At 50.0% G+C, this 26611-nt stretch overlaps 7 protein-coding genes across 7 annotated transcripts; 3 read left to right on the plus strand and 4 right to left on the minus strand.

The window, feature by feature from the left end:
- Nucleotides 1–293: 293 nt before the first annotated feature.
- Nucleotides 294–878, minus strand: CDV56_103937 (uncharacterized protein; the record flags this gene model as incomplete). The annotated part of the gene is made up of 1 exon (XM_026757556.1): nt 294–878. The coding sequence occupies one exon, from the start codon at nt 876–878 to the stop codon at nt 294–296; it is 585 nt and encodes a 194-aa protein (XP_026611898.1).
- Nucleotides 879–2699: 1821 nt separating this feature from the next.
- CDV56_104179 (acyl--CoA ligase) lies at nt 2700–4630 on the minus strand (the record flags this gene model as incomplete). Its single annotated transcript, XM_026757798.1, has 4 exons — nt 2700–2934; nt 2989–3092; nt 3217–3505; nt 3570–4630. 4 exons carry the CDS (start codon nt 4628–4630, stop codon nt 2700–2702), a joined length of 1689 nt encoding a protein of 562 aa, XP_026611899.1.
- A 782-nt stretch (nt 4631–5412) lies between these two features.
- Nucleotides 5413–11035, minus strand: CDV56_104450 (nucleoporin; the record flags this gene model as incomplete). The annotated part of the gene is made up of 4 exons (XM_026758069.1): nt 5413–6762; nt 6822–9914; nt 9972–10908; nt 10968–11035. 4 exons carry the CDS (start codon nt 11033–11035, stop codon nt 5413–5415), a joined length of 5448 nt encoding a protein of 1815 aa, XP_026611900.1.
- Nucleotides 11036–11500: 465 nt separating this feature from the next.
- Nucleotides 11501–13795, plus strand: CDV56_104971 (bifunctional anthranilate synthase/indole-3-glycerol-phosphate synthase; the record flags this gene model as incomplete). Its single annotated transcript, XM_026758590.1, has 1 exon — nt 11501–13795. One exon carries the CDS (start codon nt 11501–11503, stop codon nt 13793–13795), a length of 2295 nt encoding a protein of 764 aa, XP_026611901.1.
- A 474-nt stretch (nt 13796–14269) lies between these two features.
- CDV56_105179 (BRCT domain protein) lies at nt 14270–15468 on the plus strand (the record flags this gene model as incomplete). Its single annotated transcript, XM_026758798.1, has 5 exons — nt 14270–14444; nt 14512–14709; nt 14762–14824; nt 14883–14986; nt 15055–15468. The coding sequence occupies 5 exons, from the start codon at nt 14270–14272 to the stop codon at nt 15466–15468; spliced, it is 954 nt and encodes a 317-aa protein (XP_026611902.1).
- Nucleotides 15469–15943: 475 nt separating this feature from the next.
- On the minus strand, nt 15944–16926 carry CDV56_105316 (snoRNA-binding rRNA-processing protein IMP4; the record flags this gene model as incomplete). Its single annotated transcript, XM_026758935.1, has 2 exons — nt 15944–16837; nt 16921–16926. The coding sequence occupies 2 exons, from the start codon at nt 16924–16926 to the stop codon at nt 15944–15946; spliced, it is 900 nt and encodes a 299-aa protein (XP_026611903.1).
- A 6843-nt stretch (nt 16927–23769) lies between these two features.
- Nucleotides 23770–24632, plus strand: CDV56_105905 (putative C2H2 transcription factor; the record flags this gene model as incomplete). Its single annotated transcript, XM_026759524.1, has 2 exons — nt 23770–24032; nt 24098–24632. The coding sequence occupies 2 exons, from the start codon at nt 23770–23772 to the stop codon at nt 24630–24632; spliced, it is 798 nt and encodes a 265-aa protein (XP_026611904.1).
- Between the last annotated feature and the right edge of the window lie 1979 nt (nt 24633–26611).

Below are 26611 nucleotides of genomic sequence, written 5' to 3' on the forward strand. Positions count from 1 at the left end.
GGATACTCCATAGATACGTATCTCTGGCATGTGAAGGATAGATGTTTGCATATTGAGAATCAAGTATTTTCAAATGGAACTATGTATTTGGCAAGATTGAGGAATTCAAAACATCATCATTGAAAATCATGCAATATCATCAGTCATAAACAACCATATCTTCAAAACACACCGCCACCCACGCTGGTCTACTATATAGATGAACTGACAAAGATAAAAATAAGAAGAATCAGAACCCGAAATATGCATAGAAGAGATTCCAAAAACAACACCAGAAAGTGAATGTTTCCACCTCAGTTGTATTCCACAATCACCCGCTTCCAGGAACGGGTGCCTTCTGCATCCACAACCTGAGGAAAGTGAACTGTTTGGTTTCGTCTTTGAGTTGATTGAAGCTCTTCGGAGCCTGGAAGCTCATAGACCTCTTGTCTGTGAGTCCCCACAGGCCATGCAGCAGGTACTGTGGAAGCCTCGCCTTGGTGCTGATCCTCATTTTCGATTTTAGAATAGGTCGAAGCGAATGAGCCGACCAAGTCGGCGTTCTTATCCGAGGTCGCCGGCCGAGATTCGTCGCCATCGAATATGTTCCCCACAGGCACGGCTCTGGACTCGGACCCAGCCAGTGCAGAAGACTGTTGCAACTGCCCATCCTCTTCAGATGTCAATTTGCTCCTGCTCGGCTGACGACCCAAAATAGAGGCGAGGTAGCCACTTGATGGCAACGGTGCAAGATGCGACAGGGGTGGCAGTATATCACAAGCCGAGGGCAAAGGGAAGGTCCTTTGCGAGGGTGCCTCTGAACTGAGCGCATCCTGTTGCCGTTCCTTTGTCTGCTGCTCGCAACCATACTTCTCCTGCCTCGAAGATTGTGAATCCATCCCTCTCGTAGGCAGGGCGTACTGGCCTTGCCGTCGACGTCTGATCAGCCGCGCTAGGCCTACGATGCAAATCACTGAAAGAGCAGGATATACGATTCCGAATGATTGCGCTTGCAAGTCTTGGAGTATGGCCCAGTAGTTATCTCCAGGGTTCATTGCCAGAAGCGCGGTGTCCCCTTCCATGAAGCGGCTGTCCTCCGCCACTTCTTAAGCTGGATCAGGGTATTTGTCCTAATACCATTGTCAACAAGCTGCATAAACAAGGAATCTACGAGAAGTTGTGTAACACACCCCAAGTATAAATCAACCCTCACGCGACGCTTCACTGTTTATGTTTGGGAAGAGTGAAGAGCAAGATGAGAACAGGAAGAGCAAGATGATGGATGCCTGGCATGCAGTTCACTTGAGTGTAGTAGAAGTCCAGAGTAAGCTACAAGAAGCACCTTTTTGAGAATGGAACAAACATCCAGGTCTCCCAGGATGGCCCTGCTCGGCTTTATAAGATGAGGCTGATTGACCACAAGGCACAGGGAAATCACCACCCGCCGCCCAGTTTGATTCGATGAGAGAGATGCCATTGTCTAATAGCCTGGGACTTGGAAATGAATAGACTCCACATATCAACCCAGATGACCATAATATTGCGCTCTCTTTCCCTTTGGTCATCTGGCCCGACGACTAAGAGAGAGGGGCATCCCGGTCCAGCTGCATCGTGATCAGCCACGGAACTGGTGAAAATGGGTGAATACACGGGAAGGCAGACAACGGTCTCACCCCGTCATCATAGGGCAGATCTCTGGGGGAAGATTGCCTGGACTCTGAAAGCAAGGCAAGTTCAGCTGATGAAGATGCGCCACCAGAAGGAGTGGTCTCAGAAGGCGAAAGTGGCGCCTGAAAGAGAGACTAGCGAGTAGGCAGTTCTAGCGACGATCAACTAAGTCAGACTAAGTACTCACTAAGTTTGGTGTCTATCTAATCATCATAGATCGATCGGCATTGGAGATCCATAGTCTAGGTATACGATGAGGCTGTCCCAATCAGCCATTCTGTTGGCTGAGTTTAAAGCAGAGTACCTAGGGTTCACTGTATTGTGGAAAGAAAATGGTCAGACAGGTGATTTGTGAGAGGGGAGGCCATAGTGACACCACAACACACTCACTTCTTCTTCCTTTTATCCTCCTTCATCCTTCTCCATTTCCCTCCATCCAAAAATTTCAATTCAGTTGTCTATAATCCTCCTAAGTGCAGGACTGAAGTCCATTTACTTCACTTCTGAGGTTTGTTGACATTAGCCACATTGGTCCAATGTGGACAATTGTACACACCTATGAATCATTTCAATAAAAATGGATCTGAATCAAAGACAGGTGCTAACTAAATCTTCATGCAGGCGATCCATATAATTCGCCATTATCGAGATTCGCCCGTTCCTAGATAAACAACCTATAAGACCAAGCGGCGCCGTCAAGGGGCGAGAAAGTGGCAGCCTGTCGGTGACCCCGACAGACAACTATATTAATGTCGTCGTCTTTCGAGTCGTCCATGGCGAACTGGCTTCAGTTTAGACGTGGCGAACTTCTATTGTGGAATTACAGAGTGTTCAATCCACTCTCATGGATCTGACCTGTTGACCCAACAACCTGGTCAGCCCCGAGAGCAGGCTATCTATCGGATGCTTGATCCAGCAAACTCTATACAGATCTCAAATATCCTGCACCAACCAGAACTCTGGGAGGCACAGTCGATCTATGTTAATATGCATCAACTGAGGGGCAAACTAAGCTAAATAATGTCAAAAGGGAAGACCACCCAATCACCGCTCTATAGCTTAGCAGTGACACCATTCTTTTGGGTCTCTTCGTTGGCTCGGTCTCGAAGCACTTTACGCAAGATTTTCCCAGACGGGTTCTTAGGAATCGCATCAACGAAAACTACCCCACCGGTTATTCTCTTGATCGCAGACACTTTGCCGTCCATGAAGGCGACAATGTCGTTCGCGGTGGCGCTGTGTCCTGGCTTTAGCACAATATACGCTCGAGGACGCTCGTCGTCATTCCTATTCAGGTAACCAGAGTTAGCCTGTGTTTCATTCTGTGGTCTATTTACTTACACTCGCACTCCGATGACGGCAACATCAGCAACCGCAGGGTGTTCCAGCAACAGGGCCTCCAGCTCTGCCGGTGCCACCTGGTTGCCTTTCACCTTGATCAACTCCTGTCCAAGATCGGCCCGGTCAGCTTACATACACCATGCAGAAGTCATGCAATCTATTGCGCCGCAACCATGGGGCGCAGAGGCTGTAAGAAGAGGAGGGGTCATATGAGATCGCTGGGCTTACCTTCTTGCGGTCGACGACATGGAACCTCCCGTGGTCGTCCACGTACGCAATATCCCCTGTTTTCAACCATCCATCGTCCGTCTTGGTTTCCTTGGTTGCTCGGGGGTTCTTCCAGTAACCTTTCATGATATTCGGGGCTCGTACCCAGAGCTCGCCGCGCTGATTGCGTCCATACTCTGTCACTCCATCATCGGCCATGATTTTCGCCTCACAATTTGCATTTAACTCTCCAACTGACGCACTATAGCTCTTTTCGGTTGGGTTCCAGCCCAATATCGAACATGTGGTTCTGTTAGAAATATGATGCGTTAGCTTATCAGGGCCCTTCGCCATCAAGGTCAAGAAATTCATACTCGGTCATTCCCCAGCCCTGCTTGACATTAATGCGACCAGGTGGCCAAAGGGCCTCAACCTCTTCGCACACTTCTCGTCCCAGGGGTGCTGCTCCACTTCCGATCGCCTCCACGCTGCTAAGGTCATACTTTCCGCTCTTGACCGCAGGGTGTTTGGCCAATGCAATCACCACCGGGGGCACCAAAATGAGGTCCGAGATGCGGAACTTCTCCACATATTCGAGCATCTTGATAAAGTCAAACTTGGGCATGATGTAGACAGGCACTTCGCGGCTCAGCGCAGCCGCGATAAAAATGTTCTGCGCCATCGCATGGTACATCGGCAGAAAGCACAGCCACCGCGACCTGACCGATTTCTCCTTCCAGTCTGGGTTCAGGTAGAACATGAAGTTGTACTGCAGCATGTTGGCAACATAGTTCTTGTGCGAGATCTCCACCCCCTTTGGCCGGCCAGTCGTGCCGCTCGAGTAGTTCAGCGCAAGCGTCCGGTCAGCCTCCTCGGGCGTCTTCAGCTCATCCCAGACAAACCGACTCCCCTCCTCGGCGGAAGCTACCAGCTCCGCCCAGTAGCGACACCCTTTCCTCCCTTCACCCTGCCCATCAAAAATCGCATCATTGAACACAAACACCCGATCCCGGCTCAACCCCGCGATCTGAGCTGCCTCAATCCCCGTATCAAGACTCACATCCGCACAAAGGAGGAACGAAGCCCCGCTATCCTGCAACTGGAACGCCAGCTCCCTCGGCACAAACGTCGGATTGGCACCCGTGAAGATACCGCCGGCCATGATGATCCCCATGAACACAACAGGGAAGAACAGATCATTACCGGAGAAGAGCAGTACGCGGTCACCGGGCTGGAGACCAGCTTTGCGCAGTCCAGCCGCGAATCGCTGACTCCATAGTCGGAAGTCATGGGTGGTGAAGTAATGGGTGTCTGGGCGCGCGGCTTCGGAGAAGCATCGATGTGTGGAAGAGAGGGGGTGCGTGGGCGATTTGAGAAGGAGTGAGGCGAGGTGGGTGTTTGGAATATCGATGTGATAGCGCGATTTGAAGGGCATCTTCAATCTCCGAGATTCTGCTTTGTGTAATGATAAGTGTATTATAGACCTCGTACTTCAAGGATATTCGTGGAAAATAGCCTAAGAGGAAGACAGCAGAAACTATATATACTCAAACACAAGATACAAACACACCATTCACTGCCCCAGTCATTTACCCCATGAATAACCCAGCTAAGCTCAAAGTAGACGTAGCCAGACTCCTTTTATCATTTGTCTCCTCGATCCAATTCAATACGTGGCGTGTATCCTTCGTGATGCTGGACTACATAGCTGGCATGTTCAGGGAGAGGAAGCTATCCCCGCATTTCCCCCGCATCGGTTATTCCTTGCCGTGTCCCCTTCGCCAATCGTCGCCTTTGCGCTACGAGAGTCCCGAGGCTGACCTCGGACTTTTCGGTATAATCGGATCATAGCTTTAATGCCATGGATAATTGAGGTAGTATTATGACTTATGAGCATGGATTATGAGATGGCTGAGACTGGTTGGCTAGAGTCAGTATGGGACGCTGTCATTGATGCATGGGAAGACGGCACATTTATCCGTGGAGCTTGTCTCAAGTCAATTGAACGATGCTCGATAGCCTATTTGCTCTTCGAGGGAAAGAAAAATAAGGTGAAGGAAGATAAGAAGATATATTCTACCCAGGATATTTTACACTCCATCCGATCCATCCCGTAGAGCATGCTAGATCGAAGCAGAAGAAATAATACCCTGAAGATGCGCAGGTAAGAAACGTAAACTTGCCAAAACAGCTGGACCGCTCAATACATGATCATCGTTATGCCTCCTCTCCTCCAAGGCAGACCAGGGCTGCCTTGAGCTCATTCACAATCCTCTCTTCCAGACGGTTCTCTGCGCCCGAGGCAGGGTTTACCGGCTTGTGTCGTGCCAGCTCCACTTCTTTTTCGCTGGTAGCGACAATCCGCGCGCGAAGACTCTGCCGACGTTCTAGCAATTCTTCGATGTCTTCTTTGACCTGCGTCTTGTCCCACATGAGTTCCTGGATAGATTGTGCATCTACCCCGGCACTGGGACCGGCTTCTCGGAAGCGGTTCAAGATGAAGGAAATGAGCGCAAGCGAGTATGCTTCGGATGCCATGCTCAAACAGATGCGTCGGGACGGAGAGCCTGAGCGGTCCGCAATGAAAGATTCGGACGCCCGCTTGAGCTGCCCTTCGAATTGGTTAAGGAATGCAGCCACCTCGGGCGCGGTGCGGAGGACGTGGTACAGGAGATTCAAGCACAACGGAAGGAAACCCGCAGTCCAGATGGTGTACAATCTGGGTACGGCGTCGAACGGTCCAAAGCCTCTGGGTTGTTGCAAGACGTTAGTCAACCGGCATGTGGAAAGCCTCGTCAAGACCGCTTCAACTGCCAAATGTTCCGCTAGCATAGGCAGTGTTGACAGTTTGACAAGAAACAGAATACTGAGCTCTCCGTACACAGGATCCCCAGCCACAGCTAGTTGATCCGCCCATGAGAACAGTGACATAGCGTGCCTAGCCGTGGCGTTATCTTCAATGTGGTACACAATGTGCTCGTATAAGCGATCCGCATGCTTGATTTGAAGTGAAGTCTGTAGGATAGCGGTGAGGAGAGCGAAATCCTTCGGCGTACACTTGTCCGGTTTGTCATGCAGATAAGTAGTCATCGACCGGAAACCGTGCGCAACAACTGTTTTCACAATCTCAATCACCAAGGTCAGGTCGGACGAGATCTTGGCTTTCTTGCTCATGGTTTCTGGCGCCGTTCGGGAGGGCCCATCGAGGTGGAACTGGAGCGCAAGGAAGAGTACGTTCAGAACCGAGCGATAGTATTCCGCGTCGTCGTTCACCAAGGCTTCTTCATAAGTTGCGCGGCGAGTGCGCAAAGCATCCCAAACGACTTTAAGCAAGCCGAAGACTTCGGCACCCTTTGCTCCAGCCTCAACCAGCCGCTGAAGCAAAGCCTGTGCAAACTCTACCCGTGTCTGCTGAATCTTTTCGAATATTGCTTCTTGCGGAACTCCCTTGATGTTGGCTTCGAGACAGCTCTGCACGACCGAAGCCATCGATTTTTGAACTTCACGGTCGGTCATAAAGTCCGCGCAATGCTCCGTCGCGAAGAACTTCCAGCTATGGAGGAGACTCTATACAAAATTGATCAGAAATCTTTTGATAAATAGATGAAAATCACCATCGTACGTACCACTTGTGCCTCGACCAAGGACAGATTGATGTTGGCTCGTTCGAACTCCTCGGCAAACCCTTGATTCTTAGTCCCAGACCAGGCAAAGTCATAAGAAAGAAGTTTGTCTCCTAATTGAATGTCGTAGTAGTAGTCGCGCCCCAAGCAGCGAGGCTGCAGAGAGGTTCTCCTAAAATCGGCAAGCTTGCAGCCAGGATATCTCATCTCGAAATTCCTCTTCAGGTTGGCGTGTAATGATGCATTATAAGCCGAGACATCAACGGCATCTTTCGAGTACCAAAACACAAGCGGAATCAATGTCTTGTAAAAAGTCCGGTCCTGCATGTCCTTGGCTGAGTGAAGGTAGACAGCACAAAGGTCAGCAACGACAGCGGCAATTCGCGTAGCGAAGATCTGATCCTGAACAGGCAACGATGGAATTTTCAATTTCGAGACATAGTTGACAAGGCTGTTAAAAAACTGAGGGTTTTTTCGCAGCTCTGGCGTTGCCCACGGCCAATTCTCTTGAGCACAAGAAACAAACTCGAGCAAGGAAAGTGCTACACGAAGGTCCATTTGTTCAACATTCGAAAGCATTCCGAGGGCAATTTGCAGAAAGGGCGTTCCCCTCATAGTGGGCCCGCCATTTGCGTCAGTTTTCTTCATCGTCTGCCGGGCAGACGATCCAGTGAGGATGTACACCGCGAGCCACTGCTGACGCTTAGTGACAATTGTGGACAACAAGTGCCATACCGCTAAGTGTAATTTCTGATCACTCAACGGCTTGTCGAACTGCGACAGAACGTCGAGGAAGAGGCAAGAGGACTCCGCCCCAAGGTGTCCGACCAAGGACGGTGGTTCATTCGTGGAGTCGAGAGCTGCACCGGTGATTAGGATCTCAAGAAGCAAAATTACTGGTAAGCGGTAGGCATCGAACAACGAATATAGTTTGACGAGAACTGGAGTGGCCTTGAATAGTTGGTCCTCTAGTAGCGAGGCTGGTTGCTCCAGAAACCGGGCGGCCTCCAATAGTCTGGTTGTCAACGCCAACGTCGCTTTCACCTGCCTTTCCATCAAGAGGAGGTAGCGAAGATATAAAGTAGCCGGCGTCTGAAGGCCGTCAACGATCAGCCGAAGGATTGGATTGAAAGGCAGGTCTGCCTTGGACTGTGGTCGTAGCACATCCAAAAGGTATGTTGCGGATGAGGAGAAAACGCCAGTGATCTTCGATTCCAGTTTGGTAGAATCGTTCGTCCCATAAGTATAATAGAGCATCCTTTCAAAGGTCTTAGCAAGAGTGGCATTGATCTCTAGCCTTTGTTCCGGGGCGTTGAAACGCCAGTCGATGTTGCTGTTGAACACCTCAACCATTGTCCGCACGAAATTCAACAAGATACCTCTCATGATATGAGTTGGTACGCCAGAGGTCCATTCAGAAGCAGCCGTCATTTTTCCAGACAAGTTATTCGGGCATTTTCTCAACATCGCGCGAGATGCTGCATCGTTCACGACAGCCTGGAATAACTGGACGCACTCAAGCAGGAATGGATAATCTCCCGATGTCACTTCAGTTGCGGATACGATTGCGGTCATGACGCCGCCCTTGCCATCTGACCCGAGTAAACTGCTCCGAGCGAGCAAAGGCCATACCCTTCCCGGTAAAATCATTGTAAGGGCACGAATGAAGCGTAAGCAGGCGATGGCCGAATATACTTTGCTGTCTAGTCCGGCCCTTGGACCTATGTTGTGCAGATTGCGCTCGAAGATATCGAAGATCAACGATATAATATCGCTTTCGCGAGCCAATCCATCGCTTGCAATCTCCAAAATATGTTTGGCGCCAGAGCCGGCCTCGCTTGGTGTTTGCTCAACCCATGTGACAAGAAGTAGGTCCGCGATAAGTCCTATGATCTCTGCAACGCTGTCTTCTTCCACCCCGGATGAGTAACCCCCGGTTTCATTCCACTCTTCCAAGAAACTCCCGAGATAGCTCAGGCAGGAATATTCATGATACCACATAACCACTGCTGGCTTTGCTTCGGATATCACTTGTCCTAGAGTCGATGAAGGCACTTGTGACGAGCTTGTGACAACCAGAGCATTGCTTGGTTCATGGTCCACAATATGCCTCGCCGACGACGACTCGAACATCGCCAGAGGCTGTGTGAGGGTGACGAGATTAGCATTCTCATCTTCTCGGATTGTTTCGTACCCCTGAAATTCGAATGGCACTATCTGTGTGAAGGTGTCCATATTCTCCATCTCGCTGAGGATCTGTGGAATGCCCTCTTCGTTCACCATGTCTCTGCTAATGAGCGCTCGGCAGAGCTTCAAGAATGGCACCATCTCGTATGGAAACCGTGAGCGTGCGAGTCGGAAAATCTTGTCCATCAGGAGATCATCTTTCATGAAAATCCAGCGCGGGTCGCTGGCGGCGGAAAGAGACTGTGAAGAACAAAGTGGATTTGTAGAAGACCCATTGAGAATCGCCAAAACCGAGCCAACAATCTCGGGGGAATACTCCACGTAAATCATCACGACGCGAACGAGATCCAAAAGTACCACTCGTGTCCATCGTTCTGTGAGGATGTCATCGACGGCTGAAGTTGAACCAACGTTGGTGGCCAAAGCAACTATCATTTCGAACATCATGTCCTTCATAGCATCGGATGTCAGAAGCGCGATCGAGTCCTCAACTGTGCAAGCGGGAGACCGTGCGCATTCGAGCAACTCCTCGTATAAGGAGAGCTCGGAAGCTCGGCCAGAATTTGAGCGGGGGGTATTCGATTGAAAAGAATCCACCGCGCTGTGAAACTGTTCCAGCTCTCGCGTCTCTTTGTCGCTAAGGGCTAGCTCTCTCAACGTATGTAGAAGTAGTCCCCACGAGAATGCTGCGGGATTTGCAGTTTTAGATTCAAGCCCGGCGGTTACAAATATTTCGTTCAATTGGCCGATTTCGTCCTTGGAAAGGAAATATGGTGACTGGGAAGGTGGTGTTGACGTCGATTTGTTGATGATCGAGGGCATGGCGAGTGGTAGCTTCATAAACGCAAGGGTTGTCAGAGCGACAAAAGCCTGTAGCGGCAACAATATCTCCAAGGGGTTTTGGCAAGGCTTCAATAATCAGTTATGAGAGCAACGATGATGGTAGAAGGTCAAAACATGACTTACTACTTGGACTGATTCCAGGAAACTGTAATCGACCATGACACGGAGCCAAGATACTAATAGTTCAGCAGTGGGAATCTCGGCCGACGCCTGAAGCTGGAGAAAAAGCATTTGGGTGATATGCAGGACCTCTTCAACGAGGACCGTCCTCCACATAATCTCTACTGCATCGTTGCTTTCAGCGACTCCTAACCAACCACCATCTCCTTCTAATTCGGAAAGTCGATCTTTGATGGCCTTGATGCACGCTTCCACAAAGGATCGCCATTCACTGCCTGCAGTTTTTTCTTGAAAGACAGCTGTACCTAGCTTGCGCAAGGACTCGGTGCGATCACTGACATGAGGGGCGGGAGGAGCAGTATCATTTCGAGAGCTGTTGTGGAGGGACAAAGCGAGCAGTTTGCGTGCTGTCTTCAACAGGTGGCTTCTCTCGGAAAGATAAAGGTTGCGCAATCTAAGTCGTCTATTTTCCTCGGACACGAAATCAGAGTCGTCACCGGCCTTCTGCCGCAAAATTTCATTCAAGGCAGGCGCTGCAAGCGACGCACGTAAATTGTCGACCCCAGCGGCACTCTGTAGGCTAGTTAATTCCTCCTCGGTAAATCTAGCTAGCAAGCGCGCAGCAGGACGATCCTGCCATTCCAGAACTGTGATCCGAAGAGCGGTTATCTCATCGATCCCAGCTTTTTGACTTAACCACAGAGTATCCGCTTTGATTTCCTTCAGATCGTAAGAAGCTTGCGCAGTCGTCTCTGCATGAATTGCCGCTGTCTTAGACTCGAAATCGGACTTTGTTTTTGCTGAAGGCGACGAGAAAGGATGCAAACAATTTGAAAGCAGGCGAGTGCTCTCTGGTTGCGAAAGGAACGCATGGAAGCTGGCTGTATCGTCGACGTCACTGTCAGGGTCGCAGGTATAGATGAAGGCTCTTCTCCAAGATCTAAAGAGAAAGCATATTAACACCGACCGCTTTTCAATTGTACGAACAAATGCGCATACAGAAGCTGGACGTCCCCAGAGAAGCACTTGTCCAGGGACGGGAAATAGGCCTCCGGGATGGGAGCCATTTGGCGAGACAATTTATAACATTATAGGTACCAGTCGATATAGGGAGGAGTCGCTTGACGGATAAAGATAGAGGTTGGCAGAGAAACCGAGCCAACGGAAGATCAAAATCAATGAAGCTCAGAGCTTTAGCTCAAGGCGGGCGCTCAGAATATTATTGAAGGAGCCTTTTGGCTGGAGGTCAACAATGTATACCTGTTCCGGCTTAGTGCCAGGCGGTGAGGCAGACTATTTGCACAGTTTGACAAACAAGCCCGATTAGGAAATCGACCCGCCTGCATCAGAGAACTTTCTGTGAGTCAAATAGTGTCAAACTTATTTGGTGACACAGGCATCCCTTGATTGACCTGAAGCAGGTGAGATTTCCCTCCAAGCTTGGGCAGGTCGAGCGTAAATCTAACGCAGTCTTTGTCCATCCCTCTCACAGTGAAAGCGGCCTCGAATCTTTCCTGCTCCAATTCACAGTCATGGCGGGCTCCGATCTCGTTGACCATTCTCCCCGCCATCCCACCAAAGCCGCACAGCTGGCCAGTGCCTCGAATGTCATTCTCATTGACAACTACGATTCTTTCACCTGGAACGTATACCAATATCTTGTTTTAGAGGGCGCCACCGTCACGGTCTTTCGCAATGACCAGATCACCTTGGAAGAGCTGATTGCCAAGAAGCCGACTCAACTCGTCATTAGTCCCGGCCCAGGTCATCCAGAAACAGATGCTGGCATCAGCAATGCGGCGATTAAGTACTTCGGTGGGAAAATACCCGTGTTCGGTGTCTGCATGGGACAGCAATGTATGATCACGTCTTTCGGTGGAAAGGTCGACGTTACCGGTGAAATCCTGCATGGCAAGACATCGGTACTAAAGCATGACGGCAGAGGTGTCTATGAAGGCCTGCCTCCTGCGGTTGAAGTGACTAGATATCACTCGTTGGCTGGGACGCATGCGACTATCCCAGACTGTCTGGAAGTTACATCTTCTGTCCCATTGAACGATGGCAGCGGCAAGGAGGTCATCATGGGGATCAGACACAAGCAATACGCAGTGGAAGGTGTCCAGTTCCACCCGGAAAGTATTCTCACGGAGCATGGCCGCACCATGTTCAGAAACTTCTTGAAGCTTACAGCCGGGACCTGGGAGGCCAATGGCAAATCCTCATCGGGCTCGGCCAATGTGAACGGCACCGCAGCAAAGGTAGACAAGAAGACTTCCATCTTGAATAAGATTTATGATCACCGGAGAGCAGCCGTTGCTGTTCAGAAATTGATTCCATCCCAACGTCCCGAAGATCTTCAGGCTGCGTACAACCTCAGCCTTGCACCACCTCAGATTTCATTTCCTGCTCGCCTCAGACAATCCCCCTATCCACTGTCATTGATGGCAGAGATCAAGCGGGCTTCTCCATCCAAGGGCATGATTGCGGAGACGGCATGCGCTCCGGCTCAGGCCCGGCAATATGCTAAGGCTGGGGCTAGTGTCATCTCAGTCCTCACTGAGCCAGAATGGTTCAAAGGCAGCATCGACGATCTGCGAGCCGTCCGTCAGAGCCTGGAGGGCTTGCCCAACCGGCCTGCTGTCCTTCGGAAAGAGTTCATTTTTGACGAATATCAAATCTTGGAGGCACGTCTAGCTGGTGCCGATACCGTCCTGCTCATCGTGAAGATGCTGAGTGTTGAGCTTCTTACGAGGCTTTACAATTACTCTCGCGGTCTTGGAATGGAGCCTCTCGTCGAAGTCAACACTCCAGAAGAGATGAAAATTGCTGTTGAACTGGGCGCCGAGGTGGTGGGCGTCAACAATAGGGATCTGACAAGCTTTGAAGTCGATCTTGGCACTACGAGTCGGTTGATGGACCTGGTACCTGAAAGCACCATCGTTTGTGCTCTCAGTGGTATCTCTGGACCGAAGGATGTGGAGGCTTACCAAAAGGATGGTGTTAAGGCTATCCTTGTCGGCGAGGCGCTGATGCGGGCCCCAAACACATCTGCCTTCGTTGCAGAACTTTTAGGGGGAAACGCAGAAAATAGCTCCAAGTCGGCACCGAGCTCACGCTTGGTGAAGATCTGTGGCACTCGCTCGGAAGCGGGTGCACGAGCTGCTGTCGAAGCTGGTGCAGATCTGGTTGGCATTATCCTCGTGGAAGGTCGTAAACGATGTGTACCCGACGATGTCGCTCTGCGCATTGCTCAGGTAGTGAAGTCAACCAAGCGCCCTACTGTCCAGCCTGACCCCACATCACCCGCCAATTCTTCTTCTTCTGACTTCTTTGATCATTCCGCCCGCGTCCTGCGTCATCCTACGCGGGCTTTGCTTGTGGGTGTGTTCCAAAATCAACCATTGGCTTACATCCTGGATAAGCAGCGAAAACTAGGTTTGGACGTCGTGCAGCTGCATGGGTCAGAGCCCCTCGAATGGGCCAGCCTAATCCCGGTGCCCGTCATTCGTAAATTTGCCTTGGATGAGTCTGGTATCGCACGCAGAGCTTACCACAGCTTGCCTTTGCTCGATTCCGGTGCAGGTGGCTCTGGTGAGCTTCTTGATCAGGCGCGTGTTCAGAAGATCCTTGGTAGCGATGATGGGCTACGAGTTATTCTGGCAGGTGGCTTGGACCCTTGTAATGTTGTTGACACCATCAAGAAGCTGGGAGACTCTGGGCACAAAGTGGTTGGGGTTGATGTGAGTTCTGGCGTGGAATCTGACGGTTCACAAGATCCTGCCAAAATTCACGCTTTTGTGCAAGCTGTGAAAAACTTCGAAGCTTAATCCAGGAAAACTACTTGCCTTGCTCTGTGGTATAAGTTCGATGCCACTCTTCTATGATGAGTTGATGACTCTTTTATGACTAGAAGACTTTATATTCTCCAAGATCATGTCTCACTCATATCTTATCTCGGGTTTACTTTCGGGTTACAGATATCTCATTATTTCCGGGCTTCAGAAACATATCATATCATGTCTCCTCAAGACCCTCAAATACTCCTAGCATTCTACTTAAATGATCACTTTTCGGGTAACCTCATTGCCAATCCCCATCTTCCTGAGGGTCAGTAACAAATCGCATACAATTCAGTATCAGCCCTGATAGTGTTACAAAACTACAATACTTCATACTTCCTCCCTTCCTCATCACTAACACCTCTGCCTGACATCTCGAGTGTTCTCTGCTCTTCGACCTTGACCTCTGATTTTACCATCACTTTCACCAAACTCAAGTTATCACCATCACCTATAGAAACTATGGGAAAGACATTTCAAAAAATCCACGCTTGTGCCATTGGCAGGTTCTCTGTCAATGGGGATAAGATTCCACAGTGGATACGAGCCCATGGAGGGACCTTCTCGAAAGACGTCACCGAGAACGTTACACACTTGATTACCACGAAGGAGACCTTCGAAAAGAATGTCGAAGCAGGTATGGCGCTCATCATTCCCTTTTGTAGCCGAAACTACACATTTTACTAAGTTTCTCAATGGAACAGTTCAGAAAGCCAAGCTTCTGGAAACAGTCAAGATTGTGACATATGACTGGCCCGAGGACTCTTTGCAGTGCAAAACCCGTAAGCCGAAGCTTGAAGGAGCCTATCTTTTGGCGAATCACTCGAACAAAGAGAGAAAGAAACAGAGACGAGCGGCAAAGGTCCAGACGAGGCAGATGAAGACCAAGGACAAGTCATCGGGTACGTGTGGTCATACTATCGCTGATGCTTCAAGATATTGACTGGAGCCAAGCACCTGGAAATGATTCGTCTCAGCCAAAGTCTCGTGCCAGCAAGGAGAAAGCCCTAACTGCGTGTATGTCTCCTTTTAACATCTGTGTGGTTATGCAGTCTGACAGACTTGAAATATCAAGCGAACTATCACGTCTATGTTGACAAGGGTACCGGAGAGACGTACAGTGCTACTATTTACCGCCATCTGTCTCAGAACAATAAACGCGAGAAATTCCAGATCAAGGTCGGTTCCTGCCTCTGAAGTGCCGGACACCCTCTTCCCGCTCGCACCATAAGCTGATAAATCTGTAGGTTCACGAGTCAAATGACGTTCCTCACATTTACACAACGCAAGCGAAGTACTGTCGCACCGGAAAGTCCACTAGCGAGTTTCTCGCGCCTCTCGGCAGCGACCAGAACACTGCGATAGCAGCATTCAAAGACTTTTTCGCGGCCAAGACGGGAAAGAATTGGGAGTATCGACTGGACGGGATCCCGATGCCTCCAAAGCAAGACGTTGATGGAAAGCAACTACCGGCCCATGAGGGCTGGTTTTACTATGAAACTGGCAGATCCCTTCTTTCGGACTTTCTTCGCCAAGGAGAGACTCAAAGCTCTGCAGCAGGCCAGGGTGCTGAGCAAACTGCTGTCGGCTCGAACAACGATGACCATGGTCCTCTGACGCCGCCTGGTGGTAAAGATGAATTCGTCGAAGATCAAACCTAAGCCGCAAATATCGGTTTACAGAAGCGTTGAGCATGGGTGTATCGTTGCCACTGTTGGCAATCTCAGCCTTTTTAGGGTTGCGTTACTGGTGATGGTTCTGTATTGCTTGAGCGTTGGCTTATCGTAATCGATGATGTCCTTCTCCTCTTTTCATTTTTCTCAAGGCTCTCAAGCATTGGGATAAGTCTTGTTCATCGGTTCAGAGCTACAGGTTGGCACAAGTCGCTAAACTTGCTATCTCCTAAAGAACAGTTTTATGACCGAGAATCGTAATTCCTTATGGTTTTGCAGAATATTCTGCAGCGAGTTTGACTTTCCTCTCAATGTGGGTATAACCAATCTAATAAATAATGATGCAGTGCTACCAAACATCAAGCACGTTGTTCCCTCCTAAACACCTTGTGCGCCAGGTAAACTTTTTGCATCTGTAAGAATATACATAGAGCCGCTGCCTCCCGTCGACGTCCCAAAATGCTCACAGATAGTCCTTCTTCTTGCTCGTTCTTGTGTACTGCGTGAGAGCCCATTCAACATCACCACTCGAGCCCTTCTCCAGCGAGCCGCCACGGATTTCGAAAAGCCTCATTGTCATCCGCGGGCCAACCTCAGCCAACTCGACATCCCGGTACCCAGTCTTAACGAAGACATGGTGCCGAACCTCAATATTATCCTCCTTATTCACGAAGCTCACAACACGATTGCCGACCTTACCAGCCTCACGAGGTGGGAACAGATGCTTCAGAATCTGAACCACACGAAGACCGAGCTTCGTTTTAAAACCCTCAAAGATCAGGTGAGGGTAGCTCTCCGAGACAGTCCCACGGGCCGCATTGGGAATATCCGCACGGAGAACGACGTTGTGCAACGAGAAACTGGCTGTCGGGCCATGAGGAAGATGAGAGACGGTCATCGCGGTGGGCGTTCCACGGTGTTCGTGTAAGAGAACCATGTCTGTCAGCGCGGCGGCATTTGCGCTCGCCACGAGATCGGGAAGGACAAGATTACCACGATTCAGGCGGATTGAGGTGGGTAGGAGCAATCGGATTTCCTTCGCAAATGTGCCTAGGCGGACGGAGGGTGACCGGGAGGTGGTGACAATCGGACGAGGGTCAATGATACCAGAGGTGAGAGCATATTCATCATCGAGGTCAGCATAGTCGGTATCTTTGTTCTGCTTGTCGGCCGTCGGTAATGATTCATCATATTTGAAGTCTTCACGGAGCGCTTTGTCATTCGCTATTGAGGGGTCAAGAGTCTTTCCGGTGGCCAAAGAAGCCTTGAGTTGAGCTCTTTTTTCGGCGATGGAGGCATCGCGGAGAAGCAGAGCTCTCCGATAGAGATAGTCTCGACGCTCGCGGGCTTGACGGCGCTATGTGTCGGTCAGAAACCTTCTGTAAATTGCAAGAAGTACACAAATCTCGCCAAGGAGTCTGCAAGCGACATATTACTTACAAGCATCTTTTCTAACGAATTCTGGAGTGATCTGTACGATTGCTGGTCGAGATCTGGTCCGCCGAACAACTTTTTTTTCTCTCCAAGAAAGCTGCGCAACTGGCCTCAACCGGCTACCGGACTGTGGCTTCTGGCGGCAAAAAAGGTCCGATAAAACATCCAAAGCCGATCGCAGTCCGCCCACTCACTCTCACGGAGTCCTGTCAACTACACCGTCCTGATTTCCAGGATTAGCGACTTTCGTTCGCCAGGTTCATAGTGACGGAAGGCTAATTTAAGTGGGCTAGGGTATTGGAGATCAACCGGTATGTTCCGTCTTTTGGCATGCTGATATCTGAGTGAACCGGTTGACTTACTAAGACCGGACTTAGTTTCTCTCATTCCTGTGCCCCTCTACTGTGGCACACTGGATCTCTTCAACAAGAAGGACTAAGAATTGTCCCTTGACCCATTCATTAGGACGACTGGCTTGTCCTGACGCTCTTTTGGTTCCTATATTTCTGGCCTCTCCGATTTCCGTCGCGGTTGCCACGCTGCCGTCTCTCCCCTCGATACGTTCCGCTCAGAGTATTACTGCTCTCCTTGCCTAGAGTCAGCAACACGAGCTAGACTTTCTGGTACTTGCTAATCCATTAAATTCCGACTTCAGGCCGACCATGGCTGCTATCGGCGATGGTAAGGCTCCAGCGGATCTAGATGAGACTACTTTAAACATGACCGGGGGTCCGCGCCCAAGGAGACACGATGATGACGATGATGGATCGGATAATTTTGGTGATGACGATGTCGACAGTGTTACCAGCGCCGCTGTGACTGGCCATAGGAAAAATGAGGGCAATCTTGAGGAGGAGAAGGAGCTACCCCCGCATGCATGCGCGTGAGTAACTACGAAACTAGGCTTCTCTGGTCCGAGTCGTTCGCTAACATTTACCTCCCTTTCTATAGTTATTGCGGTATTCATAATCCAAGCAGTGTAGTAAAATGCCTGGCTTGCAGCAAGTGGTTTTGCAGTGCCCGTGGGAACACGTCCTCTTCACATATTGTCAACCATCTTGTCCGAGCTCGCCACAAGGAGGTTCAGCTTCACCCTGCCTCGTCCCTGGGCGACACTATCCTGGAGTGCTACAACTGCGGAACTAAGAACGTTTTTCTGTTGGGGTTTATTCCAGCAAAATCCGACACAGTCGTGGTTCTGCTTTGTCGTCAGCCCTGTGCTGCCATGCCGTCATCAAAGGATATGAACTGGGACACTTCGCGCTGGCAGCCACTGATTGAGGATCGTTCATTTCTGCCATGGCTTGTCGCCGCTCCATCGGATCAAGAGCAGCTCCGAGCCCGGCATCTTAGCCCGCAGTTGATCGCAAAACTGGAGGAAATGTGGAAGGAGAATTCTCAGGCGACTTTCGCGGACCTAGAGAAAGCTACAGCGGTAGATGACGAGCCCGCACCTGTTCTCTTGCGGTACGATGATGCTTTTCAGTACCAAAACATCTTCGGTCCCCTGGTCAAGATTGAAGCAGACTACGATCGTAAGCTCAAGGAGTCTCAGTCACAGGATGGTCTTATCGTTCGTTGGGATCTTGGTTTGAACAACAAACATCTTGCCAGCTTCATTCTGCCAAAGCTTGAACTTGGAGACGTGAAATTGGCTGTGGGAGATGAGATGCGCCTCAAGTACACGGGTGAGCTACGTCCCAAGTGGGAGGGCGTAGGATACGTCATAAAGATCCCAAACAATCAGTCTGATGAAGTGACCATTGAGTTGCGCGCTAAGGGCGATCACAAGTCTGTACCCACCGAATGCACCCACAACTTCACTGCGGACTATGTCTGGAAATCAACCTCGTTCGATCGTATGCAGCTCGCCATGAAGACTTTCGCTGTTGACGAGATGAGCGTCTCCGGTTATATTTTCCATCGCCTCCTTGGACATGAAGTTGCCGCTGCGCCAATGAAGACTCAGCTACCGAAGAAATTCAGTGTTCCTGGCCTACCGGAGCTCAACGGAAGCCAAATCAATGCAGTTAAGAGTGTGCTACAGCGGCCTATGAGCTTGATTCAGGGTCCCCCAGGAACCGGAAAGACTGTTACATCTGCCACAATTATTTACCATCTCGCCAAGATTAACGGAGGTCAAGTCTTGGTCTGCGCCCCATCCAACGTTGCGGTCGATCAACTGTGCGAGCGCATTCACAGGACCGGTCTCAAGACAGTACGTGTGACTGCGAAGTCGCGTGAGGACGTTGAGTCACCTGTGGGCTTCCTTTCCTTGCACGAGCAAGTTCGCCTGAATGATAGCAACATTGAACTTATCAAGCTCAACCAGCTCAAGGCTGAGCTGGGCGAATTGTCAAGCCAAGACGAGAAGCGTTTGAAGCAACTCACTCGTTCGGCAGAGCGTGAGATTCTAAACAATGCCGACGTCATTTGCTGTACTTGTGTCGGCGCTGGCGACCCGCGACTTGCCAAGCTCAAATTCCGCACCGTTTTGATCGATGAATCGACGCAGTCGGCTGAGCCTGAGTGTATGATCCCACTGGTCCTTGGTTGCAAGCAGGTTGTTCTTGTCGGTGATCACCAGCAGCTTGGACCTGTTATTATGAACAAGAAAGCGGCTAAAGCGGGTTTGAACCAATCTCTCTTCGAGCGGCTTGTTATCCTCGGCTGCTCCCCTATTCGACTGAACGTGCAGTACCGTATGCACCCATGTTTGTCAGAGTTTCCATCGAATATGTTCTATGAAGGATCTCTGCAAAATGGTGTCTCTGCCTTTGACCGACTCCGCCGCGACGTGGATTTCCCTTGGCCTGTCGTTGACAGTCCCATGATGTTCTGGTCGAACCTTGGCAACGAAGAAATTTCAGCGTCAGGAACTTCTTACCTCAATCGAACCGAAGCTACAAATGTGGAGAAAATCGTGACCCGCTTTTTCAAGGCCGGAGTGCAACCAGCCGACATTGGTATCATCACGCCTTACGAGGGCCAACGTAGCTACATCGTCAGCTCTATGCAGGCAAATGGCACGTTCAAGAAGGAGCACTACAAAGAAATCGAAGTCGCTTCGGTTGATGCTTTCCAAGGTCGAGAGAAAGATTTCATTATTCTTTCCTGTGTGCGTTCCAACGACCATCAAGGCATCGGTTTCTTGAGTGATCCGCGTCGTCTGAACGTTGCGCTTACCCGAGCGAAGTATGGCCTGGTCATTCTTGGAAATCCCAAAGTTCTGTCCAAGCATCCCCTGTGGAACTGCCTACTGCAACATTTCAAGGAACGACACTGCCTTGTGGAAGGACCTCTGTCCAACCTTCAGGAATCTCTTATTCAATTCAGTCGTCCAAAGCAGTCATATAGAGGTCCGCAACGGTTCCAGATGGCTTACAACCATGCATCCAACGTCACCAGTGGAATGATGAACGGCAGGAATGGCCACCGAAACGAATTCCATGACACCGGCTCAGTGGTTGGCTATATTCCCGACGATGTTTCCTCCGTACACTCCTCTGCCCTTGGAGGCGTCAGTATCCCCTCAGGATATCCGCCAATGTTCCAGAACTTTGCAGACTCCTGGCCTGCTCTTCCTGGCGCCAGACGAGCTAATGGCGCCAGAGGGAAAGGAGCGCCTAGCGTTGCTGGGGAATCCGTGGCAGCTACCGAGTCCGACATCACGGGAAGTATCATTGACGGTAGGAGCGTTGATCAGGGCGGTGTCAGCCTTGCTGGCTTGAGCATCAACGATATGACCAAGCAGCCTAGTCTCAGTCAGTCCGACAGGTTGAAACGTTACGTGGAATCTGGCGGACGAGAGCCGTACAGGGCTGGCGTTCCCGACAACGGTAGCATCTTTGGAGGAAGCTCTGCCAGCATTCGCGTGACTCGTGGTGTTCCTGGACATGTCCACGATGATGACGACACTCGCAGCGTTTCCACCGCTTTTGCGAGCCAGGTCGGAGGTAACTACGATTGATTTCGGTGATACTGTAGACAACACCTTTTAGGGTGGCTTCAGAAGCATGCAGTAACTCCATGATGTGGACGACCGTCTATTTCGAGATCCTCCAGATACGACTCGATGGCCTGCGAGGGTTGACGAGTGTCTGCTTGGACATGACGAAACTCCTCCTATACCTCGACAGGGCTGCATTGGTGGAAAGAACGTTGCGGCAGTGGCGTGGTCTCTGCTTTCAATGATCTCCCAGTCATTTTTCTGCCACCCCACATTGGTCAGAGATGTCTGCGAGTAGTTGCCATTCTTAGTATTATTAAGAGGTGCTTGATGATCCGTGAAAGGAGCGTCTTGACTGGCAGCGTTCGTCATGTCCACGCGCATCATGGCTATGCTGGATGACTTTCGATCATCAACGTATGGAATCTTCCTTGTCCTCTACCGGCTTGCACATGCCCTCAACAATTGGCGGTTTCGAGACTGCTGACAAGTTTGATATCCCCAAAGGGTGATTGAACCAGATCGCGCTTATGACGAAGATGTTATCCGTGACATTTTGCCATTTCTGATTATTCCTGCTTGCCACTATTTACATTTTCCTTTCCGTTGGCTCGGCTTTGGTAGCATTGCTAGGGCGATGCAGGGATTTGTCAACGTTGTCCCTCGCACTAACCGGGCAAGGTTGTCTTGATTATGTTCAGGATTGCCCTCTCCCGTCTTGCTAGTCCACTGCATGGAACTACCTAGTGATGTGCGCAACGCTGAGCCGTGACCTCTTGCAATGAAATCCAACTATTGTCTCTCGTTAAAGCACTGCCTTCCTTGATCAAATGCTGAATGTAGAAACAAGTAGCTTGACCTTGGCAAACATAAAATGCCTGCAACTGTCATTCTATGACACCCGGTGTACTTCAGCGCTCGATATAAATAGATTTAAACATCCTGGCAGAGAATCAATCCTTCTCAGGACAGGCATCTACGAATCAACATGCTTGGCATTCTGCAAAGTTTGACAAATAGGTTCGTCGGTCATACATCTTATGTCTTTACTCGGGTTAATGATCTCTCTGTGTACATCACTCTGCAGACTCAGCCACAGCCATGATCTACTGGACCAGACCACAGCAGGAGGAGGGCAACTCTCGCCAAATTCCAAAAATCCGTTCCAATCTCCGTGGAATAATCGCTCCTATACCCTTGGGATTCGGACCGAATGTTGTGCAGAATTGTGACTCTCGGGATTTCCAGCCGGAATGCTGAACTGTTGTGCTGCGCCACTGCCAGAAGGAGAGTCTGCTATTTTCGCTCATCTAGTCAGAACTTACCATTATTCCACATGTCGGTGTGTGGATTAAACATGTCCTACGGTTTCTAGAAGGAAGAATTGAGGTGCCTATTCGATGGCTATGTTGACCTTGATCTTGTAATCTCTGTATCTGGGTTTGTAAGGCGACCTCTGGAGCCGAATGATGCTCTACCCGAGAACAGGGCTGCTTTGCTACCTATGGTGCGACCTGTTCTTGGTCGGAAGTATCAACGTTACTGGGTGTAAAATAGTTTCATGTGTCTCATGTTGTGTATAGCTGAAGTTTGACTTGATGTCCTTGACGCGAATCAATTCTGAGTGTGAAGGCGATGCGCCGACTTAGATCGTAGGAGCGAATAGTCAGTAAGATAGTATGAATATACTCCAGCAAGTGACAGTGAGATCTAGGTGAGAATCCAACTATCGAATGAGAAAACCCCGTATATCGGCAGGGCAACTGCGACATCTACTGTCTCCTCAGTTCACAAAGAGTCCCTGCGCAACGAATGCCTGGTTTCCTAGGCTGCCGACTTCTCTGAGCCAGCCATGTCACACTCCGGATTGGGTTACAAGCGCCGGTCCCAATGGTCAGGAGGGTTGGGTACCTCAGGTACCCTCTGACTTTGACGTGGTCTGGCAGAGATCGATCCGAGTCGGGCTACCAGTGAGCCTGCAGAAGCAGGGATCAAGATCACTTGGATCAGGATAATAATGATCAGCTGGAAACGATCTTGAATATGAGGAATTCGGGGACAGCCAAGGAGAAACCTTTGAGATGGCGACGAGGAAGGCCCAGGGCGGTGAAGAGCGATCGACGGTGGCTGAGGGTACGAATCCCCAGTCCTGCTGCGCCACTATGATTGGCTGGCAACCTGTGGCGGCTTCTCTCGAGCAGCAGAAGCATCACTTTCGAGTGCCTCTCTCTGTTGAACTAGGATTCATGCGGATACTTCATTACTACTTGCCAATAATAATACCTAATAATCAAATTATGACTTATCCGGCTGCCTGATTCCTACGCAGATGACTCACTGAGTATAATTACAACCCAAGATCTCATACTCAGTGCCACTAGATCTCGCCTTTCCGCTTCGGGCCTTGACTGGCTATAACGACAACAACGCGACGTACATCATACCACGTGTGCAGCAGTGTCGACACCATATTCAAGTCCTTTGGGTGTGAATCACAGTACTCTGGAGTATATCATCGCATCTGCTTCATCAAGTCTTGAGGTATCCTTGGATTCCTTGTTTCTCAACAATAGCCGGTAGCACACAGTCACATGATTTTGAAGTGGCGGCTCGCCAAATCCGATTAGTCATTCGCTAGTGGATGCCTTGCTACCTGAACGCCTGAAAAAATCGGCACCCCCGTCTTCCTCGTAAGGAACCAACATCTCTACTGGAGCGCCACCCACGAGATCAAGTCACTGACGGATTTATATCAGCCTTGCTGCCTCTCAAATTGATTTAGATCCTTTCCTCTTATCCTTAGATCGTATTCTCCTTCGACTCTCGAGCTTTGCGTCGATTCATACTCGAAATCCCACCAAACAAGGCCCCCAATCTCGACTGAGCGGCGGGGCTGTACTTGCGCTATGGGTGACGGCTCTGACTATCCAAGCCCACGAAGTGAAGGTCCCGGAGGGCCTACAGCTGTCCTTGTCCCTGCTCCGGACTCTCTCTCGCCTGTGCCCAAGATGAATGAACAGATGCCTCCTGGTTTCATGGAAGGCGCTCGTCCTCGATTGTCGGTCAGAAGAGCGCGGGATCCACCCAAGAACGCAGCCGGCCAAATTTATTGTGATCATCCCGAGTGCCAGCAGTCGCCTCCGACATTTCGACGCCCTTGTGAATGGAAGTAAGTACATGCTAAGATCAATCTCTCACGCGCTTGACAATGAGCTAACGCGTCTTCACCTGCAGCAAACACATGGATAAACATGACCGTCCTTACAAGTGTCTGGAACCAGGGTGTGACAAGATCCAAGGATTCACATACTCTGGTGGGCTTCTGAGACACCAACGTGAGGTTCACAAAAAGAACGTCAATGCTAAAAAGCCACTGATGTGTCCATACACCGACTGCAACCGCAGTACAGGGAATGGTTTCACGCGTCAAGAGAACTTGAAGGAACATCTTCGCCGCCGACACATGCACACCGAAAATGGTCCATCTACAGAACTGCCCATGGTTTCAACACCCGACCTGGATGGCAACCATGGTCTTCAAGTTCCTCCACCCGCTAAGCGGAAGCGCGACTCCTTTGACGATGATGTCTCGGTCGCGCTCCCAGGCGATGAAGAAAGCGAGGTCGATTTGCGCAATGAACTGAAGAGACTGCGACGCGAGGTTCAAGAGAAGGATCGCCGACTCGAAGAACTAGAGAGAATTGTTGCTGGATTGCAGCAGGCCATTCCTCAGCCAACCATCCCGCAAACTGCCATGTCGCAGGGATGATGCGCAGGTCTTGGTACTAGACTCAGCTTTGCGACACCCGCCTTCGCTTTTATGACTTTCTGCATTTGTTTCACTTGTCGCATTTTGCGGGCGTTTTCGATTTCATGTACGGGTCTCTGGTCTGCGCTTACTCGAAACCAATGGGAGGTTAATGTCGGTCAGTCCATCTCAGAACGCATTCATCACAACACTATCTGGCGTTTTGCTCGAGGTCGATCATACAACTAAGGCGGTGTTTTATGGCTGTTTACCTTTGTTTGCTGAATTCCTGAATTATACCCAGGTGTTATCTTAAATGTCTCTCTCTTGCCACTCTCCTTCACAATTCTGAGCTCTTCCACCACCTTGCTCTCTTACTATGTACTATCCATCTGAGTGCCATCGGGTACCCTCGTTTTCATAGCTCTGGGATCTAATGGAAAGGAAAATCGCTGCTACGACCTGACCAACACCTTACTTAGTTGCCTGACTATGTTCTGTCTGGCTCGTTAGCCTGATTTCGCTTCACCTTCCTATCCTCTCGGCCCTTGACCATGTAAACTCCGAACTATCAACCTGCCATGCCACCTCACCAGTAGAAGCCTAGACCACCCTCCATCCAAAGTCATAAGTCAAATAAGACTGTAGTACCGATTCGTCAGCTTGTTCCTAACTTTCCTAGCTCATCCTTAGGGCCGTGTAACAGGGTAGGATGACTCTTATGATATATGGTCTGACTCAATCCGGTATCTTTCGGACTCCAACCCCCCATTTCGAGTATGACTCGACTTGACTCGCTAGGACTTTGTTCTGTTTGCCGAATTTAGTTCAATTCTGCTGATGGTATGGTATGTCATGTGAGTTTTGAGACAGGGGGCACAAGCCTTAGGCTTCCATCCCTTGTTAGGACTGCCAAGGTGCTTCCTTTTGGATTCATCTTTGCCACCTGTCAGTGATAAACTGGGAGAATTATAGGCTCTACGTACCTATTACCCGTGTTGTATACGAGTGAGGGTGTTCCTGGAATTGGTAAGTTCACCATACTCAGCCTTGGTATGGAGCACAGAGCATGTGGGTGTCTGCATTGTACGAGAGTCATAAGCCTTGAATACTAATAATCCGGTACATAGTCGATAAGGTAGCGGCACGATGCCCTGAGCATAACCGCTGTGAGTTCTCGGTAGTCTTATTAGACAGTTCCATGGCACGAGTGGCTTCATACATCGGGCAAGCGAGAATGCGTATATTGGACCCGATGTCCCGGTCGTTCGGTGTATGAGGCTCATGAACAATACCAACGTCCTCCTCCATTTATCGCCATCCTTGCTCTGATCACATGTAATTGAACGACGTTGGGGTTATGCCTGAATGGAAATGACAGAATAGTTTCGCAAGCGGTGCCTAAACAAGCGCTTTTGCGATGGAGCCCAGGCTCTAAGCCTCCATCTTGCGGTCAAATTGTCCCTGGAAATCAAGTATCTATCGAATGAAAGATCCCAGATGACTGAGCGAGAATCTCCTCAGAAAAATCCATTGTCTGCCTGTCTTGCTCGACTTTCATGTGCATTTCAGGAGTTGTCCAGTTGTCCACTTATGAGCATACATGACTAATCATGTAGATATAACGTAATCCACAACCGAGCGGCACACAGTTTCGGCCACCTCAGCTCCTTCGCCCCTGACTTGCTTCGCAGAGCCAGACAACCATTATCATGCCACAAAAGACTGCAGATCCAGTGATCAAATCAGAAGATCGAATACAGCTTGCACTAAAAGCATTAAAGAATGGCCAGTTCAAAAGTATTCGTGCCGCAGCAGCAGCATATGACGTTCCCTACCGCACACTTACATACCGAATCAACGGTCGAAAATCACGGACTGATGTACCAGCAAACTGCCAGAAGCTTAGCAATCTTGAGGAAGCTTCTTTGAAGAAATGGATCCTTGATATGGATGAGCGCGGCCTACCACCAACTCATGCTACCGTACGCAAGATGGCA

The sequence above is a fragment of the Aspergillus thermomutatus genome, assembly GCF_002237265.1.
Source record: "Aspergillus thermomutatus strain HMR AF 39 chromosome Unknown NODE_199, whole genome shotgun sequence".
In the NCBI taxonomy this organism is placed as follows: Eukaryota; Fungi; Ascomycota; class Eurotiomycetes; order Eurotiales; family Aspergillaceae; genus Aspergillus; species Aspergillus thermomutatus.